The sequence below is a fragment of the Fonsecaea monophora genome (genome assembly GCF_001642475.1).
Source record: "Fonsecaea monophora strain CBS 269.37 chromosome Unknown Scaff11, whole genome shotgun sequence".
In the NCBI taxonomy this organism is placed as follows: Eukaryota; Fungi; Ascomycota; class Eurotiomycetes; order Chaetothyriales; family Herpotrichiellaceae; genus Fonsecaea; species Fonsecaea monophora.
In genome coordinates, this window is record NW_019173942.1 from 248,777 (window position 1) to 266,482 (window position 17,706).

The 17,706-nt window shown below is 52.6% G+C and overlaps 10 protein-coding genes across 10 annotated transcripts; 4 read left to right on the plus strand and 6 right to left on the minus strand.

Moving 5' to 3' along the window:
* Positions 1-158: 158 nt before the first annotated feature.
* On the minus strand, positions 159-701 carry AYO21_02530 (hypothetical protein; the record flags this gene model as incomplete). The annotated part of the gene is made up of 1 exon (XM_022652508.1): positions 159-701. The coding sequence occupies one exon, from the start codon at positions 699-701 to the stop codon at positions 159-161; it is 543 nt and encodes a 180-aa protein (XP_022515196.1).
* A 1,218-nt stretch (positions 702-1,919) lies between these two features.
* On the plus strand, positions 1,920-3,224 carry AYO21_02531 (hypothetical protein; the record flags this gene model as incomplete). The annotated part of the gene is made up of 1 exon (XM_022652509.1): positions 1,920-3,224. One exon carries the CDS (start codon positions 1,920-1,922, stop codon positions 3,222-3,224), a length of 1,305 nt encoding a protein of 434 aa, XP_022515197.1.
* An 860-nt stretch (positions 3,225-4,084) lies between these two features.
* AYO21_02532 (hypothetical protein) lies at positions 4,085-5,200 on the minus strand (the record flags this gene model as incomplete). The annotated part of the gene is made up of 1 exon (XM_022652510.1): positions 4,085-5,200. The coding sequence occupies one exon, from the start codon at positions 5,198-5,200 to the stop codon at positions 4,085-4,087; it is 1,116 nt and encodes a 371-aa protein (XP_022515198.1).
* Positions 5,201-5,609: 409 nt separating this feature from the next.
* Positions 5,610-7,097, plus strand: AYO21_02533 (hypothetical protein; the record flags this gene model as incomplete). The annotated part of the gene is made up of 1 exon (XM_022652511.1): positions 5,610-7,097. The coding sequence occupies one exon, from the start codon at positions 5,610-5,612 to the stop codon at positions 7,095-7,097; it is 1,488 nt and encodes a 495-aa protein (XP_022515199.1).
* Positions 7,098-7,259: 162 nt separating this feature from the next.
* AYO21_02534 (hypothetical protein) lies at positions 7,260-8,096 on the minus strand (the record flags this gene model as incomplete). Its single annotated transcript, XM_022652512.1, has 1 exon — positions 7,260-8,096. One exon carries the CDS (start codon positions 8,094-8,096, stop codon positions 7,260-7,262), a length of 837 nt encoding a protein of 278 aa, XP_022515200.1.
* Positions 8,097-8,183: 87 nt separating this feature from the next.
* Positions 8,184-10,092, plus strand: AYO21_02535 (hypothetical protein; the record flags this gene model as incomplete). Its single annotated transcript, XM_022652513.1, has 5 exons — positions 8,184-8,373; positions 8,422-8,499; positions 8,562-8,646; positions 8,693-8,809; positions 8,859-10,092. The coding sequence occupies 5 exons, from the start codon at positions 8,184-8,186 to the stop codon at positions 10,090-10,092; spliced, it is 1,704 nt and encodes a 567-aa protein (XP_022515201.1).
* A 713-nt stretch (positions 10,093-10,805) lies between these two features.
* On the minus strand, positions 10,806-13,382 carry AYO21_02536 (hypothetical protein; the record flags this gene model as incomplete). The annotated part of the gene is made up of 5 exons (XM_022652514.1): positions 10,806-10,839; positions 10,901-11,014; positions 11,062-11,485; positions 12,600-12,801; positions 13,308-13,382. 5 exons carry the CDS (start codon positions 13,380-13,382, stop codon positions 10,806-10,808), a joined length of 849 nt encoding a protein of 282 aa, XP_022515202.1.
* Positions 13,383-13,433: 51 nt separating this feature from the next.
* AYO21_02537 (hypothetical protein) lies at positions 13,434-14,198 on the minus strand (the record flags this gene model as incomplete). Its single annotated transcript, XM_022652515.1, has 1 exon — positions 13,434-14,198. One exon carries the CDS (start codon positions 14,196-14,198, stop codon positions 13,434-13,436), a length of 765 nt encoding a protein of 254 aa, XP_022515203.1.
* Positions 14,199-15,030: 832 nt separating this feature from the next.
* AYO21_02538 (hypothetical protein) lies at positions 15,031-16,119 on the plus strand (the record flags this gene model as incomplete). The annotated part of the gene is made up of 1 exon (XM_022652516.1): positions 15,031-16,119. One exon carries the CDS (start codon positions 15,031-15,033, stop codon positions 16,117-16,119), a length of 1,089 nt encoding a protein of 362 aa, XP_022515204.1.
* Positions 16,120-16,218: 99 nt separating this feature from the next.
* AYO21_02539 (hypothetical protein) lies at positions 16,219-17,076 on the minus strand (the record flags this gene model as incomplete). Its single annotated transcript, XM_022652517.1, has 1 exon — positions 16,219-17,076. The coding sequence occupies one exon, from the start codon at positions 17,074-17,076 to the stop codon at positions 16,219-16,221; it is 858 nt and encodes a 285-aa protein (XP_022515205.1).
* Between the last annotated feature and the right edge of the window lie 630 nt (positions 17,077-17,706).

The following is a 17,706-nucleotide window of genomic DNA, read 5'->3' on the forward strand; positions in this document are numbered from 1 at the left end:
ATACTCTGTTCGAGCAACTCAGATGGGTTGGGGACGCCGCTCGAAATCCTCACTGCCATCTTGGCTTCTGTCAAAAAATCTCTCCTCGACACTTTACAACTCTCCATGGATCAGAAACATGCGCCCAACAAATCGGCTACCTCTTGGTCTCGACTCGGTCAACAATAGATGTGCTGAAAGGCCACATCCCCATTCCCGCTGTTTCTCTTGACTCCAATGTTCACCTCTGAACTGTAAAACACATTGTTCTTCTCCGAGACAAGCTGCATGTTTGCTGGGATCAGTTGTGTACCACTTTTGCCAGCATCTATCGCCGAGTTGGCTTGAGTGTTGAAGATGATCTTGACGTCTCGAGTTCCTGTTCCTGAGGTGCTGAAGCCTGTGCAAGCGAAGATGACGTCTACATCTTTGTCACCTTTTGGGCCGCCGATATAACCCAAGACGTTCTGACAGAACTTGCTAAGGTAGAATGGGTCTGGTGCAGTCTGAATATTGATGTTGGCCTCATAGATCCCACCACAGACCGGGTTCACTACGTCGGGATCGATGTTGAGGGACAAGGTGTCTGAGGTGGATGTGACGTTTCGCGTGGTAAAAGTCTGCGGCCGGCGATTGATGGGATAGCGATTACTGGACGGACGAGGCACAGATGCTGCGCTGGTGAAGCTGAGCAAGACCAGCAGAAGGACGCAAAGCCGCATGGTGGGAGGATCTCTGAATATTTTGTCTCAAAGCCAGCAACAATGCACAAAGCTCACACGGGGTGACTCGGGAATCGTTGGGAGCAAAGAAGGGATGTTTGAGGCTGTTTAACAGCGTTGCAAGGCCGAGATGGAACTGGGAGAGTAGGACTGTGCGTTCTTTATATGACTAGGAAGATGATCCCAGCGACCGCAGCTGAAGTCAAGCCAAGACCACCATGATGCGCAGTTCTAAAGCCGCATCGATTGTACCCATTCCTCCATTTCTTCCGACGTCTACGAGGTACCAACTGATTGTCGTCTTGTTTCTGAACCGTCTGTTGTGGCAATCCCCAGAACTCCCAGTCATTGGTTTCTTGGACGTGGTGTGGTCATACAAAGTGATGCAATGGCTCTTCCTGACCTTGTTGGCCGGGCACCAGCACCCTCAGCTACCACCCATCGTTGGATGGTGATATCTTGTATCTTCCTGCAGTCAATATAGCCAGAATTGGAGTGGAAATTACCTGATGCTGCACAGCGTACGCAACGTTGCTCGTATCCATGTTTGCTCCTCTGCTGGGTCGCCGTTGATTCGACGACCTTGTCTGGGATCCTGTACGCTCCATCGTGCGACCACGCAGATAGCCTTTGGTGATCCATTCAGCTCGTGATGATATGCAGGTATCCATGCACCGGTGTGTAGACACGCAGGAGGAGTTCCCAGGACAAATACCAATTCATCCACCATACAGGGCGATCTATTCCCTTCTTGCGGAGGTGAGCCTCGCGCGTCTAGGATCCCTCAAAGTTTGCTTTTTCTGTCCCCAATTCCACGCGCCACAATCATCCAGAGGAAACGACACTCTTGAGTAAGGTGCAGTGACACGGCATTGGATCTTGGTAGGGAATTGCGCTTCATGGGTCCGCGCAGACGTGGAAATTTCACGCCTCCATCATATGCTTCGCCAAATGTAGTAGCCCTGACCGTGTCAAGGACGAGGTGAGGATAGAAGGACATTTGGTTCCGGAGGCATTGAAGGAACTTGGTCTAATTCGGCATGATGTTTTTCCCGGTCCGACTCCTTTTTCATCAGCCTCAACGCGCCTCCTCCCCCCCTCAGATTCAAGAACCAAGACATGTCAAACGCGCCCGGACAGTGTCCCAAGGTCTAACCTTTGGTTCTCCCACGATGCTCTCATCTCGCAAACAGATGGCCCTCGTCTCCTGCCGTGGCCATGTTACTTCCGCCGCGATCCTACCGCCGTTCTCCTCTCCAACGCCGTGCTCTGCGGCTTCTCCTCTACGTCCTGTTCACATTCTTTGTCTTTGACCTGCTCACGATTCTAAAACACCACCGCGAGTTCACCCGTAACCTCCTCGACCATGTATACACATCCCCAGCGCTTCTACCGACGCCGCTACAGAATCAAAAGATCTTCATCGTCGCCCAGTTCTGGACCAATGCACATGTCATCTCCGAGCGATGGGGTCAGGCTCTTCTCGATCTGGTAGGAGTTTTGGGAAAGGAGAATGTATACGTGAGCATCTACGAGTCGGGGAGCCTAGACAACACAAAGGAAGTTCTGAAAATGCTGGATGATGTGCTGGCGCAGAACAACATTCCTCACCAAACGGTCTTGGATCCAACTACGCACGCAGATGAAATTAACGCTGGTCCGCTCGATGACCAGGGTGTCCCTCGGCAGGGCTGGATTCAGACCACGAGTGTGGGAACGCAATGGGGTAAAGAGATGCGAAGAATTCCATACCTCGCTCGCTTACGGAACCTATCTCTAAAGCCTCTCTTCAGGCTCCGCGACGAGCAAGGGCAAAAGTACGATAGGATCCTTTTCCTCAATGATGTCGTGTTCCGCCCACAGGACGTCCTTACACTCTTGGCCACGAACCAAGGTTCCTTCTCTTCCGCATGTGCCCTTGACTTCCATTTGCCACCAGCCTATTACGATACCTTCGTTCTAAGGGATAATGAAAGATTGGCCACAGTCCAGTCTATATTTCCCTATTTCCGTTCTCCGGAGTCTCGTGAGTCAATGCTCAAGGGTCTCCCAACCAAAGTCTCAGCATGCTGGAACGGGATGATCGCGATGGACAGCACGCCTTTCTACGATGGACTTCAGTTTCGTGCACTGAGCGATAGTCTTGCCAGCAAGCATCTTGAAGCCAGCGAATGCTGTCTCATCCACACAGACATGAACCTCACTTCTCCCGGTTCTGCTGATCGGATATACGTCAACCCGTCAGTACGTGTTGGATACACCGTGGAAGCCTACAACGCCACGCACTTTGGACCTGACGAGACCTTTGTTTCCGCAACGCAATACGTCATTGGGGTATGGACAAATCGTGTTAGGAGACACATTTTGCCACGCGAGACCAAGACTATGAAGGAAGTCAAAAAGAAAATGGAAAGGTGGGTCAAAGAAGGGGAGAATTCGCTGGAGGATAGAAAGGAGACTGGGGAGCTGTGTATCATCGATGAACAGCATATCCTGATTTGGAACGGGTGGAAGCACGTATAACCCGTTGTCTGCGAAGCTGGCATTCTCTTCGACCTATGTTTATTGGAGGAGCAGGGTCTTGTGTCTTGACGTTGACATTGGAACGGCAATCTAGAAGATCGGAGCATGGGTATGGCACTATGGTACATCTTGGATAGAAAAGTAAATGCTTTGAGTGAACTGGTGGCAACGTGATTTGGGATTCTATTTGCAGGGAGGCCATTGATCATAGAAAGAACCGGTGCTGTCGGACAAGACACCGATGTGTATTTGGGAAGACCACGAGGATTGGCTAGGGAGGTTATTTTTCTTCAAGGCTCACGAAGTTCCTCCGACTGTTAGATTTATCCGCTCGTCAGCTGCCATGTCATGCCAATGAGAGCTCTTGTCAAGGTGTCCAAAAGGATTCGATACGAAGATTCCAGGAGACACGGGCACAACTCCTGGAATGGCAATTCATCATTTGGAAAATCCGCTTCAAAAGCCCAGTGGCCTCAAATCCAATGTTGAGGCATATGTTCAAGCTGATAAATGATGTCTCGGACCTGTGTGAAAAGGTGAACACGCTTTCTTCAGGCAAGGGTTGTTGTTTCAGCACCATAGGACGGGTGATCCAGTCCAAGTTGTGACCCTTTCTTTGAGGAGCCCGGGTCTAATGTTTCTGGGTTGCCCACGTTACGCACGGGGGACGGTACGTCGGGGTGTTCAAAAGGCGCGAACGCATCTGTTCCGAGGAGCGTAGAGAACCTTCTTGCGGTGATCGGGGCCCAGGGAGAACACGGATCCTTTGTTTCCACGAGACATCTACCTCGGTGCGTCGTCCAAACCAGAATCCCGTCAATAGCGACGAGCTTTTTGAGTCAGACCTGTCTCAAGGATGCTCATCCCTCCGAGGCACCGCTGGCAGCCTGCTCTTCTTCCTCGTCAATTAGGTATTGATCCTGGGAATCCTCGTTCGACGGAGCTGGCGCCTCAGCGGCAACTTTGGCAGCCGCCTCTGAACTAGGATGCGCTATTGGCGAAACCCAGGCTGACCCTCGAACGGCTGTCGTGGCATCTCCTCCTGCGCCTTTCTGAATCCAGACTTCCCATTTCTCCCAAGTCGCTCCGAATGCAGTCCTAAATTTTGTCCCCTGTGGTTGAATGTCATGCACCTTCTTGCAGGCGATCGTGATCTGTTCGTTCACAAAAAGCGGAAGGAGATTTTTGTACTGAAATGTCCGAATGGCCAAGGTGTACGATTTCCCAACCGTGTGAAGAGCGAGAGCTTCGCCGAGGATATCCAACATGAGGACAGAAGTCAAGGGGCCATGTACAATGAGTTTTGGAAGACCGTAAACCTGTCGGGTGTAGTCTGCATCGAGATGTATGGCATGGGCGTTTCTAGACAGGGCGCTGAATCTGAAGAGTAGTGTTGGTGAAGGGATCATACTTTGCGAGTATACCGGGTTAGAGGGGGGCTTGAGTATACGCGGTGGAGCGGTCGATTTTAGACTCTCTGGGATTTCCCGCATGAAGCAGAGGTATTTCTCCTCTTTAAGCACGATGTTGTCCCTTCGATTCGTGGCGCGGAGACCTCCCAGTCTTCTACGCACAGGTTTCCCCCGGGCATCTACCATGGCGGGAAAGAGTGTCCTTGTTAACGTGACAAATACTTTCGCGTTCTCACTGGTAAGGTCGCCAACGAGTCGAGTGTCTGTAATTCTCTCCTTGACAGCGACGAATTTCGGCCGGGCAGTCCATATGCTGGGAATCTGAAACTCCATGTAGCCTCCAGCCCATACTCGATATTTCCATTCGTCACTGGGAGCATGGCGCTTTTCAGCACCGTCATGGCCTAGCTCATGCTCATAAGGTAGGCTGTTGAATGACACTTGATGATAGCCTGGGGGAACACTATTTGGTGGCCGGAGATCTGAAAGCGAAAGGTGGCTTTGCAGGGTTTTCCGCAGAGCGCGGATATTGAATCCATCCCAGGGGCCTTCATCAGTTGGCATGTGGCGGGTTTTCATGGATTCGAGCTGTTGAGCGAAGTCGGGAGCAGATTCTTCGATAGACCCGGCAGCGACATGTTGCCAGCGAGTCCATATTATTCCTGGTTTGGGGATGGTCCGTGGCCTAGAGGTCGACTTTGTGCGAGCGAGAGAAGACAATAACGAACATGTCCAAGACATAGGAGATTGACAAGTGGCCTACGAGGCCATCATATAGAACTTGGGACAGATCCAACTGATTGACGAGAAAAGAAACGAGTCTATTGGCACTTAGCGAGTTCAGCGACTTTGTTCACGTGATCTCGTGTCGCCATGAGTTGACCAAGACGCGTCTCCCAATGACTTGTGGCCCCTCTCATTCATGAGCAGGGCGCACGACTTCGCTGACCTTTGACAATCTCAGAACTCCAACATGTCTTCTCGAAAACAAACCTTGAAAGAGACGCAAGCCTCGCAGACCCCTTCGCGATATGCGCCGTCCACACCCCATGCGATCCGCGCCCTTCAACAACGAAGCGGAGCCAAGACGCGCTCAGTTCGCAGGAGGAGGGCATTCAGCGACACCGTGCGACCAGACTCGGCGAGAGGTATCTTGAGACAGCTGGCTAAAATTACTGCACCCGCCAGTAAAAGAGTAATACCTACACCTGGAACTGTGAGGGGAAAAGAAAACAGAGCGCCATGGGTTGAAAGCCCGCTGAATGAGGGGGATGTCGCGCAGAATGCCAAAAGACCACGTCTGGCTCTGGATATTGACGAAAGTCTGGAGAGCATTGAAATGCCTCAACCAACCGAGGACGAGGACGAGGATAGCGAACTCCCAGCCGCTCCTACGCCTTCAATTCTGCCAGATGACGACGGCAAGCTATACAATCTGGATCCAACATTTACATTCCGGTCTCTAGATTACGGGAGACAAATACATTCGCCTGAACCCAGCCGCCGTATGTCTAGACGTTCCTTTCCTGCGTCAGATCCTGTCGGACAGGCCAGCTTTAATGGCGGAGATGAGGAAGCTACGTTCCTATCCGAGAGAGGCAGAAGGGCGGAAACAGTCGAACCAACAGAAAATCTGTCACGTTACGACTTTGGGATGATCGACATGGATGGTTTCCATTCGGAGCTCGAAATCAGAAGAGAGTCGCTTTTTCAGGGCTTTCCAGAGAGTCTGGAGAAAACCAAACATGATTTTTACACACCTCTTCGGGATGAGGGAGGGGAAACTGAGGCCTTGAAGGGCCTCGAGGATCTTCAGAGATCCCCATCCATAGCCGCACCTGATGAGAGCAATTTACATATCCCGACGTTTGACGATACGGACTTCCAACTGCCGGTTCCGGAAATGGAAACAACTTCAAAATATGCTCAGCGCGCTGGGGAAGCAAGACTTGTCGAAGCGTCACCATCAGGACACGATGGCCATCAACGAAAAGAAAGTCCCGAGCCAGAAGCGGACCCAGAAGCGGACCTTGAATATGGAGCTCCTCTTGAAGACTCTGTTAGGGAAGAGGCCCCACGACCAGCGCCTCAACATACCCGTCGGAAGAAATTAAAGTTGACTCGACAAGGGGAAATGGTACCGTCCTTGCCCAGAAGCCTGATTAGACGGGCAGCCATTGAAGCACAAGCCCGGCTCGGCAATCGCCGGCCTAAACTTGGAAGGGACCACATGCAAGCTCTTGAACAGGCGACCGAATGGTATTTCGAGCAAGTCGGCGAAGACCTGGGAGCTTACTCAACCCACGCGCGGCGGAAACGCATCGATCAGAGTGACGTCCTAATGCTCATGCGTAGGCAACGGTTGCTCCAAGTTGATGGAGAGCTTGTGAAAGCTGCGAAAGAGTTGCTTCCCAAGGACATCGCTGCTGGCTTAAATCTCGATGAATTAGCGGATCAATGATCGCCATTGGAAATGCTACCAATTGGTGACATGGCGGACTCGTCGAGCTCTGTCAACCGGTTTCTTCTTCAACAGCATCCACATCATGAGCGTTGTGGCGGCGGATAATGAGTACCTGACGGATTAATGAGATACGATTTGTTGCAAACCAAGCGCAGACACTCACCATGTAAAAATATACTGCAGATGATTGTTCCTCAGATTGACTTCTGGGGCTCTCCCGATCGGTATCCCTCTCGCTTCTCGAGAATAGCTAACTAATAAGTCGGGAGTCATGGTCTCTTCGATCCAGACAGGGTCCGCGCCCACAACCTCTGCCATTTCGTGAACGTCGGGGAAATAGAATTTGCCATTCTCGGGCTGGTTCTTTGGCGTGAAGAAGTTCTTCTTCCAAGGCTCTCGGAGCAGTCCCGAAACGGTGATCTCGCCTCTGGGCAAGCTTTCCGGATCTCTGTCGACCTGATATTTCTTCTCTTTGCTGATCCAACCCCTGTTGACCAAGATAGTACTCCCACCTTCTCGTTCTAGAGGGGTGACCACCATGAAACCATCCTTCCCGTCCTGCGTCCTCGGCCCGATGAGCATCTCTTTATCATGTCTGAATCTCCCTGTGGCATACACTCTTCTGTAATCAAATTCATGGATAGCTTCGGGGTCGATCCTCGGTGGTAGGGGTAGTGGTGGGCGCACGAGACGATCTTCGTATCTTGCGACGAGCTTGGTCTTCCAATCCAACCGTTGGATTTGCCAGGTGCCGAGTACAAAAGCAGTGATTGGGATGAGCGATAGTATGGCAATACCGATTTTGCTGTGTTTTTGACCGGTGCGCACCAGACGTGGAGGTGCATCAACTATTGAGACAAAGTCCTCATTGTTGTTTGGTGGTGTTGAGGGCTTCTCGGTCGCAAGGCGACGAGATTGGGGTTTGGTTAACGGACGAGAAGGACCCCCAGTGCGCGAAAGAAGTGACCGGAGGAGCTTCAAGTCATACTTGGCCATGTCTTCTCCTCAAATGAAAGCTGTATGTGAGATGGACAGTTGAGAGCAGAGTCGCAAATAATTTCTCGGAGGTGCTGCGCGTGCCGAATGACGTCTCGTAAGATCCTCGCATCATCTCCGCTTGCATACGAAATCCGGTATCAGTTGATTCGCAATCGACGCAAGACATCGGCCATTGCGATCCACTCTACATTCAAGATGTTCTATAACGGAGATTTGTCGAGTGCCATATCAACAGCGCTTCACGAACGAAAGGCTGTTCTGTGCTTTGTCTCCGGTAAGCTGTCCTGCTGGTGCAGCCGGCAGTCTTGTTAACCGCGCTCAGATACCGGCACAGAAGCCAGCAGGGAATGGGAAACTGTCCTGAGGGATCCCTCGGTAATGCATTTCCCTCATGTCTATGGTTCGAAATCATTAACGCTCTAGAGTAGATATCGCCAGCCGTTTCCTCACAAACTGTGGCAGTATTACTCAACGAGGGCTCTGAAGAAGCCGGCTTTCTGAATTCGATCTGCCCGATCCACAGCACGCCCGCAATCATTGTGATCAAGTAGGAGACGGCCGAGAAACTGCAGCCCGTATGTTGACAAGGGTAGGGATGCGCGAGTACAAGAAAACCTTCAGTCCGCAGAGGTGTCGACCGAGCAGTTAAAGACTCGCCTCGCCTCTGCATTTGGACAAGATGGAGGAACATCGTCCTTCCAGGACCCCCGGTATGCATCTATGATATCGCAGACTGTTACCCCGGCTGAATCGTCATAGGACACATCAATCCAAACCACAAGATCAATCTAGTGACGCCCATCAAACGGAGCCCACGTCTGGGGACCTGAACAGTGTGCAGGAGGCCTCTGGTCCTGCACAATCCAGTCCCTCTACTGAATCACATCACCCTACACAGCCAAGTCCACCGGTAACGCCGTCGGTGCCTGTACCTGCGGGAGAACAGGTTTACCCTACACAGCCAAGTCCACCGGTAACGCCGTCGGTGCCTGTACCTGCGGGAGAACAGGTTTACCCTACACAGCACCGTCCGATCCCGTCACCTCCCTCCTCATCAGCACCGCGAGGACATACCATACCTACAGATCCCTCTCCAGTCTCAGCCCAACCCCTGCCATCGTCAGGCTCCAGTGCGGAGAGTGACAAACAAAAAGCGCAAAGGGCAAATTACCTCAAAATGCAACGAGAGCGCGAACAAAAACAACGCGAAGAACGTGAAAGGATCAAAGCACAGATTAAAGCAGACCGGGAGGAGAGGCGGATGTTGGATGAAATGAGGAAGCAAGGTCAATCGCCAGAGGCCCTAGGCTCCTCAACTGCTTCTTCGCATGCTAAATCAAAAACGTCAATATTGAACGCTCGAGGGGATGTGAGAGTCCAAGTCCGCACATTCGACGGTTCGACGTTACGCAATACGTTCCCCTCAAGCGCAACCATCACAAAAGAAATCCGTCCCTGGATTGACTCGGCCAGCTCGACCGCTTCACCCGCCAGGACAAGTGGCGTGCCATACAATCTCAAACTCATCCTGACACCCCTTCCGAACCGCACAATTGAAGCGGGAGAAGAAGACACTGAACTCTCCGACCTGGGTATTACGGGGAGCTGCACCTTCGTCATGGTCCCGGTGCAAGGGTATGTTGACTCGTACGCGTCCGGCGGTTTGGCTCTGGGAGGCGGGCTACTCGGGGGTGTTGTGAGTGGAGGGTACAACCTCGTCAGTGGAACGGCAGGGATGGTCTTTGGTGGTGTACGGTCACTGCTTGGGTATGGATCGGGCGATGCGGAACAGACGACACCTACGGGCAGCGGACGTGGGAACGCAGATCAGCGTCCTGGGGCTGGTGCTGGTTCTGCGGCGGGGAATAACGTCCGGATTCGCACACTCGCTGACCAGCGCGCCGCAGATGCCGCAGGAAAGAGGAACCAGCAGTTTTACAACGGGAACCAGCTGAATTTCCAGCCCAACGACGAGGACCAGAAGAAAGATTGAAATTCTGGGAGCACTGGGGAAATTCTGTATAAGTTAAGTTCGTCCAAACCCAAAGCTGGCCGGGCCGGGCATGTCTCTGGGGGGGGGGGGGGGGGGGGGCTTCTTGGACAATAGCTGTCACAGACCAGAAAGGCTGGGAACGATTCATTCATATTGCTTTGACTCCAAACGGGACATACTTCATATTTGTACCTTGTACGTCGTGCTTAAGAAGAGCCAGCTGGCTGCAATGCACCACCAGGAATGGTGTGAGTTTTACAAGTACAAGTACAAGTACAAGTACAAGTACAAGTACAAGTACAAGTACAAGTACAAGTACAAGTACAAGTACAAGTACAGCCAGGTGCATACATATGTGTGTATGCGTATCCACATTGAGATCGAGCCATTGAGCTATTGCAAAATTCAGAATGTGCGAATGGCAGAATGGCAGATTGATTTAATACCATCCTATCCCATCCCATCCCATCCCTTCCCATCCAGGGGGCAGCTGAGGAGAGATGGATAGATCCACGTTTGAACCTGTCGTAGTGTCCATGATGGAAGAATACGTAGTCGATTGAGTATACCTGCTGGCATTCCCGGAGAGCACGCTTGTGGGGACGTCAGGATTTGTCGACGACACCAAGCGTGCGTTGGAAGTCGAGCTGTTATTCTGTACTGTCTCGGTCGATGTGAATGATTCTGTCACGGTATTCGTCGCCGTCGGCAAATTAGTCGGCAAAGAAAGTGTCTCGTAGACCGTCACTGTCTTCACCGCAGCCGGAGATTCTGCTGAGGGTCGCACTCAAAACCGTTGGAGACTGACTACTTGGAGGACGGATGTGCGAGATAATCCATGACATTGTAGAATTCGTCCATGCTGACCACGTCCTGCTCGGTCGATGAACACTGTTTGTCCACACCAGCCACGTAGAATTCGCTGGGGGAGCAGACAGGTGCGGAACCGTAGTAACCGTCGTCACGTACAATGTGGTCCTAGCCCCGGTTGTGAGAGTAGTGGTCGTCGTTTGAGAGGCAAATGACTCGGCGGCAGCAGCGGATGTCGGGATCGAAATGGCGCTCGAGGGAAGAGGTGCAATGGTCGTGGAGCCAGTCGAGCTCAAAGTGTCTGATCCGTGGATGACAAAGGCGGAACCTGTAGTATCTCCCCACGGTTCCCCCGTGACTGTCACCAAAGGCTCCGAGCTTGAAGCCGAAGGGATCGGGTACAACGTGAGAACGACATCGGCAGTCTCAGTCTCAGTCCTATCGCCATCCAGTGACCCGTGAACTCCGTCATCTGCAGACAAAACCGAGGGTAACTCATCCCCCTCAAAGGCGACAGTTGACCGAACCGGAGCCACAAAAGAAGCGGAAGAGACAGCGTTCTGGTCTGTCGCCGTCAAAACCCCTGAAGCGGTCAAGGCTGAAGCAAGTACCACCCCCGATGGACCCAATTCCAACGTGTGAGGGTCTGTTCCGGCCCATGGCTCGTTCGCTGTCCAGGGCGTCACGGAAACGACCCGAGGTGCCTTCTGATCCCGACCGTCCAGCTCAATTGCACAAGATTGGCAGCTGGAGAGCAGCAGAGGCAGAGGCAGTCCCCAAAGAACGACTTTGGAGTACAGCCTCGCAGTATTTCGACACCAACCCGATCCGAGCATTTTCCCAGTAATACTTCAAGTGGCTTCGATTGGTTGGGAGCGTACAATCTCGAGCGCAAAAGGTTGGCGTTACAGCTGTTGTGGAAGATGCCCGGCTGACGTCTCCCGAGCACGATTCTATACAAACGACGTGTGTATTTATACAATGAGCTTCCACTGGGGACTGCTGTGTGCTGTCTTTGTCAGTCTTTCCTGATTATGATCCCATCCCAACAAAAAGAAAGAAACCACAAGGCAGAGAGGGCTCAGAAAAAGGACATCCTTTATGGCTAGTCTCTTGGTAGTATCAACAAACAGGCAGTGTATGTGCCGATGGCCGGTGATGAACAAACCGATCTTAGATCATGGGTGTTGGCCCATGATACTGTTCTCAGATTTGTTGCCGCAGATGTCACGATGGTTGTGAAAGAGGTCGATCTGGCTGCTGAACAATTGTGTCATTGAGCTGTACCTTGTATGCCTGAACGAAGCCATGTCGTCACTCTGCCACAGATAGGAGCATGAGATTCTCCTCCAACCTTGTAAACCGCACTTTGCGCAGAATCAAGGGCTTCATATGAATAGTAGAAGCACCAGACAAAGTGTTCCCAGGACTGCGGGCCAACTGGCCAGGTCCATCGGGTTGCCCCCATTTTGATAAACAACCACGGTTCCCGGGCTCCCACCGCTTCCACCATCGCCAGACTGGCCACAACCTGGAGGTCCTCCTTGATAAGGGTCGCCGGGTGGTCCCCAAGTGTAGTAATATCCTGTCCACTGAGCACAATCCACCCGAAACCCTTGATCATTCCAACAACATTGTCGCTTTTCGAGAGGGTTGGCTGATAACGGCGCAATCGTTATCAGAGCTGATAGTTGTACCTGGGATCTGGTCGGAGTGATAGTTGAAGTAGCGGTCCAAAATGTCGTCGGGACCATTGATGTACCAGATTCGGTAGATGTTGTCGTCGTCGGCACCAGTAGTTCTTCGGTTTGTCGGGGTAGTGGTGTGACTGCGAAACCGAACGCCGTTTGGACGAACAGAAGAAATATAAACAGTTCCATTTTGAATGTTTTCAGAGTGCTGCAACGTGCAGAGTAGCAAGGGAGAAGCTCGATCTTGAGGTTAAGAAGCAGAAGCAAAGACAGAGAGAGCTCTGCCAGTCAAGCTCTCTACTTCTGCAAAGTTTAACATGCATGGTCCGTGACATTGCTGTGAATCTGATTTGTGTGACCCAAGAACTTCCTCGGGCATCAATTGAAAATCAGACCATTCAATAAAGTTTCCTGTTCCTGGTACCTGGTGCATGCTGGTGCTGCGTGGCTAATGTCGGTGAGCATCAGAGGCCAAGCGTGGCCGCGTCTGATTGGCTGCCTTGTTGCAAGCATTGGAGCCCACAAAAAGCTGCACCCAACAGACCCATGGATGCCCTTGCATTGGTCGAGATGAGGTGACCAGAAGTTGGGGGAAGCAAAGAGTGTGATATGCTGCCGTCCAGAATGTAGCCCCTCTCTATCAGTCTCGCATGAACCGTTGGAAAGTGCCGGTCCCAAGGACCGATGCGGGGTGCTGCGAGCTCCTGTACAGACAGATGCTTTTGCTGTGCCGAACGGCGTAGTCTCGCATATCGACCCGTAGATCTGTGCACCCGCCTCTGAGGCCATCTTAGCTCTCGGGATCGTGCCCATCAAGTGAAGAACATGTCTCTTTCTCTCTCAATCATTGCCCTGGGTTTGAGGCACGACATCTGCGACCAGCGAATCACCCAGAATCTCCAACGTCCTTTTGTATATCCGGGACAACCCGAGCGATATAGACATGTTCTGCGGTTGCTCGTCGTCTTCCTCTGCGTCTTTGTCATCGTCTTCCGTCTCCGTCTCCGAGAGATCGTGAATCCGAGCGTCGTGACCACTGCCCGACGCGGCATTCACGGCGACAACACGTGTCTCCTCGATGAGCGACTTGATGCGTACTTTTTCAGTCATGGAGACCTGGTAGGGTATGGTGGCCGAGCCTGTGTTATTCTCCGGGGGTTGCAGCAGGGTCGCAAACCCCTGATCAATCTTGCTCGTGAGAGAGAATACCGAGGTCGAGAAGGGAAAGGCCTCGAGATAGTTGCACGCCAATCCCGCGAGAGACAGCAGGTAGGGGATCTGGATGGTCGGGGTGCCGCTTATCCAGACAACGTCCACCAAAGGATCGACGTCGGCCACAAACTCGTCGTAGGTCGTGTAGCCCGGCGTGTCGTCTCTCTCGAGCCCCTCGTGGCTGAACTTTTTGGCATATCGCCGTGTGATCTTCAAGATGCGGTCGTCCAAGTAGTTTATGAGGGCGATCTCCTTCTGCGACCCCGGCTGCAGACGGTGCGAACGCGGGGTTGGGAGAGAAGTCGTCCGGTTGCCCAACGAGGCGGTGCTCGGCGCAGGAGAGGCTGCGGAGGTAGGAGGGGTCGGGAAGGAATGATTCTGCGCATGATCCATTCTTCTCGGGGAAGATAGGGTCGTCATGATATGATTTCTGAGTAAGTGAGATTGCTGGGTTTCAAGGTGACTTTGGTCTCGTGATGAACTGGATATGGGAAGCCATCTGCTTTTTCTTTGAGAGATCTAAATCCCTCTCCTCAATGGCAAACGGTCTCACTCATGAGTTATATACTCCTTCAGACACATGGAAACAAGGCAAATAAGGGTAATGGTAAAGTCTATCCAACGGCAGATAGTCAGACCACCCTGCGAAGTCTGAAGACCTTCGTTGACCTCGTGGACCTCGTCGTCATTTGCATCCTCGGTGCGTTTCAAATGACACGATGAACATTATTTGACGCAGTTGGTGACGGCAAATACCGCCGACTTTCCCTGCGCCTGGGCCGCTTGGGTTCCGCAGACACAAGATCTCCTCCTCTCATCATAGCGCTGCGCTGTTGCACCTTACTACATGCGTCCACAGAAGATCCAGAGCCTCTCACGATGAGATCATATACAGCACAGTGTGACAACAAATCGTTCATGCGGTTGGCTGTGACAGGGAAAACCAGAACCTCTGTGCCTCTCTACCAACATTGGCCCGAAACACCGAAGTTCCACGATGGTAACCTCTGTCGAGCCATCTAACAGGGGGCCAGGGGAGTTACTCATTGTGACCTCGGCGGGTTAGGGAGAAGCTGTCTGTTGTTATTAGGCTATATGTCCCCTATGTTTGCCAGAGTCTCCCCCTCTCAACGCTTTACTGCGGTGTAGGTAAACTAGCCAGAAGGAAGGACAGACACCTTGTTCCCCATATTGTCCTTTGGGTGATTATTCCACGAAGGACAAGATGGCATCTGAGCACAGCAGCGGCACGGCGACCAAAGATATCGTAGACTCCCACATCCACCTCTACGCGGCGTCCCATATCCCGTCACTGAACTGGACCGGCGACCTCGCGGCAGACCATCCACTGAACAGACAAAACTCCCTTGACCAGTACCGCGCCGCCACACGGGATCAATCTGCCAATTTGCGAGGTTTCATCTTCCTCGAGACGGACCGCAGATCGGGGCTGCAAGACAATGCATGGCAGTATGCTCTCGAGGAAGTTGACTTTTTGGTCAGAATCGCCCGAGGCAGCCCGCGAGCAGGCGAGGGTCACCGGCCTGAAGACGCCGCGTTGGTTTTGGGAATCGTGCCGTGGGCACCAGTGCCAGCCGGCCAGGCGGGTCTCACGAAACACATTCGACAAGTCCAAGAGCGTGCGGGAAAGGAGTGGTCTCTCATCAAGGGGTTCCGCTATCTCGTCCAGGATAAGCCCGCTGGAACGATGCTGCAGGACAAGTTCATCGAAGGGTTACAATGGCTAGGAGACCACGGCCTCACATTCGATCTGGGAGTGGACGCTCGATCTGGTGGGATGCACCAACTCCAGGAAGCATGTTCGATGATGGAGCGAGTCTACGAGAACGGAAACGGCCTAGTAATCATCATCAACCATTTCTGCAAGCCCAACCTACGGCTGTCTGCCCGGGAATCCCTCACGAATAGCCACGCGGACTTCACAAGATGGAAAGACTGCATTGAACAAATGGCCCGACATCCGTCGACCTATATGAAACTTTCGGGTTTTTTCTCTGAACTGCCGGGACAGAACGACACCAGTCCGACACCCGTCACAGCTCTTGTTGAGCGGATGAGCCCCTGGGTTGACGTCGTCTTCAAAGCCTTTGGACCATCCAGGATCATGTTCGGCTCCGACTGGCCAGTATGTAATCTCGGCGGTCCCGGCATTGTCAAATCATGGAGCCACTGGCACGACCTAGTGGAAGCGATTCTTGCCTCGCAGAACTTGACGGCTGAGGAACGAGCAAAGATCTGGTCTGGCACTGCCATCAAAGCGTACAGAATTGACTGTTCCCGTTACACGAAATGACCGCGGCCTGTAATTCGCAATCCTTTTCTTCGAATATTCCGCGTAATATTCGGTCTCCGCACATACATGTACATGTACATACGTGCATGTCCAGTTACATCACTGAAAATTCACAAACGCTCCTCCATCCACCAAAAGGGCTGCTCCAGTAACGTAGCCGCTCAACTCAGGCTGGGCGAGGAAGAGCGCGGGCCCGGCCAGATCGTCGGGCTTCCCCAGTCGACCGAGGGGAATGCGTCCCTCCATATAGGCCTTTTTGTCGCTCCCATCCTTCAAGTCCTCGTCATTCAGCTGCGTGCGAATCGTGCCAGGCAGCAGAGCGTTGCAGCGGATGTTGTACTTGCCCAGCGCGGTGGCGGTGGACTGCATGAGACTCAAGATGCCGGCTTTGGTGGGCGTATAGTGGCACTGCTGGGCGCCACCGACAAGTGCTGAGATGGACGAGATGCCGATGATGCTTCCGCCCTGAGGGTTCTGTTGGCGGACCATCTGCTGCGCGGCGGCTTGGACGGCATAGAAGGCGCCTGACAGGTTCGTATCGAGATGCCGCTGGTAGCTCTGCGGCGAGATCTCAAGAAACTCCTCGAACCGGCAGATGCCTGCGTTGGAAACGAATGTGTCAAGCCGCCCGAAACGAGACACCGTCTTCGAGACGAGCTCCTGACCCGTTTCTGGAAGCGCAATGTCTCCCGAGACCGTCAGCAGGGGCACATCATGGAGGTCGTGCACAGCCATGGGCGATGATGAGGAAGGTTGCAAGCGGGACTTGATAGCGTCAAATGCTTCGGTGCGCAACGATGTGAGGAGCTTCTCTTCATCCTTGTTGTGGGAGGGCAGATAGTTGATGGCCACTTTAGCGCCGTGCGACAGGAAGAGGATGGTGATTGCTCGTCCGATCCCTGTTAATCCTCCAGTGACTGCGCAGACTTGGCCGACAAGGAGGGGCGGGAGTGTCATTGTCACTCTGGGATATGTGGTATGATGTGGTCTGGTGTAAGATTGCCTAGACGTGCATGAGCTTGCCTAGGTGTTGCTGTGTCTGAGTTTTCCCGAGCAACAGGATTTCTTTCAGTCTGTGAAGAGCTTGCAAGACTCAATCAGAGTAGAGTGTCATGCAGCAGATGATATGTCCATGCTCCGATCACAATCACTTGCAGAACTTGTGTGGGTGAGTAGGTGTCCGTATGTATTGATATAAAGTCACATATAGATGGACTCGATCAATCACGAGCCTGTATTCTCTACCTGTGGTCTCTGTTGTCTCGCGTTCTTTTCTTCGAGCATTTGGCCAGGGTCTTGTCTTCGTCGTGCAAGGAATAGAGCCGGACTCTGTTGCTTTCTGTGATGGAGAGACAAGGGAATTGGTGAATAGTTTGGCCCCCTCCTTCGGGTGAACATCCCACCGGCGATACCGAGCTCGTATTTGTCGATCGTCTTGTTGTGCCTGTCCCACTCTCTGCCCCTCTTCCTTCTGGTTTGCCTGAGAGTCCACAGCGGCCAATTCGTACTGTCAAGTACTGTCAAGACATCTGCACGTGCTCATTGGACTCCTGTTGTCTTCATTCAGCACATCGACACCCAAAGCTT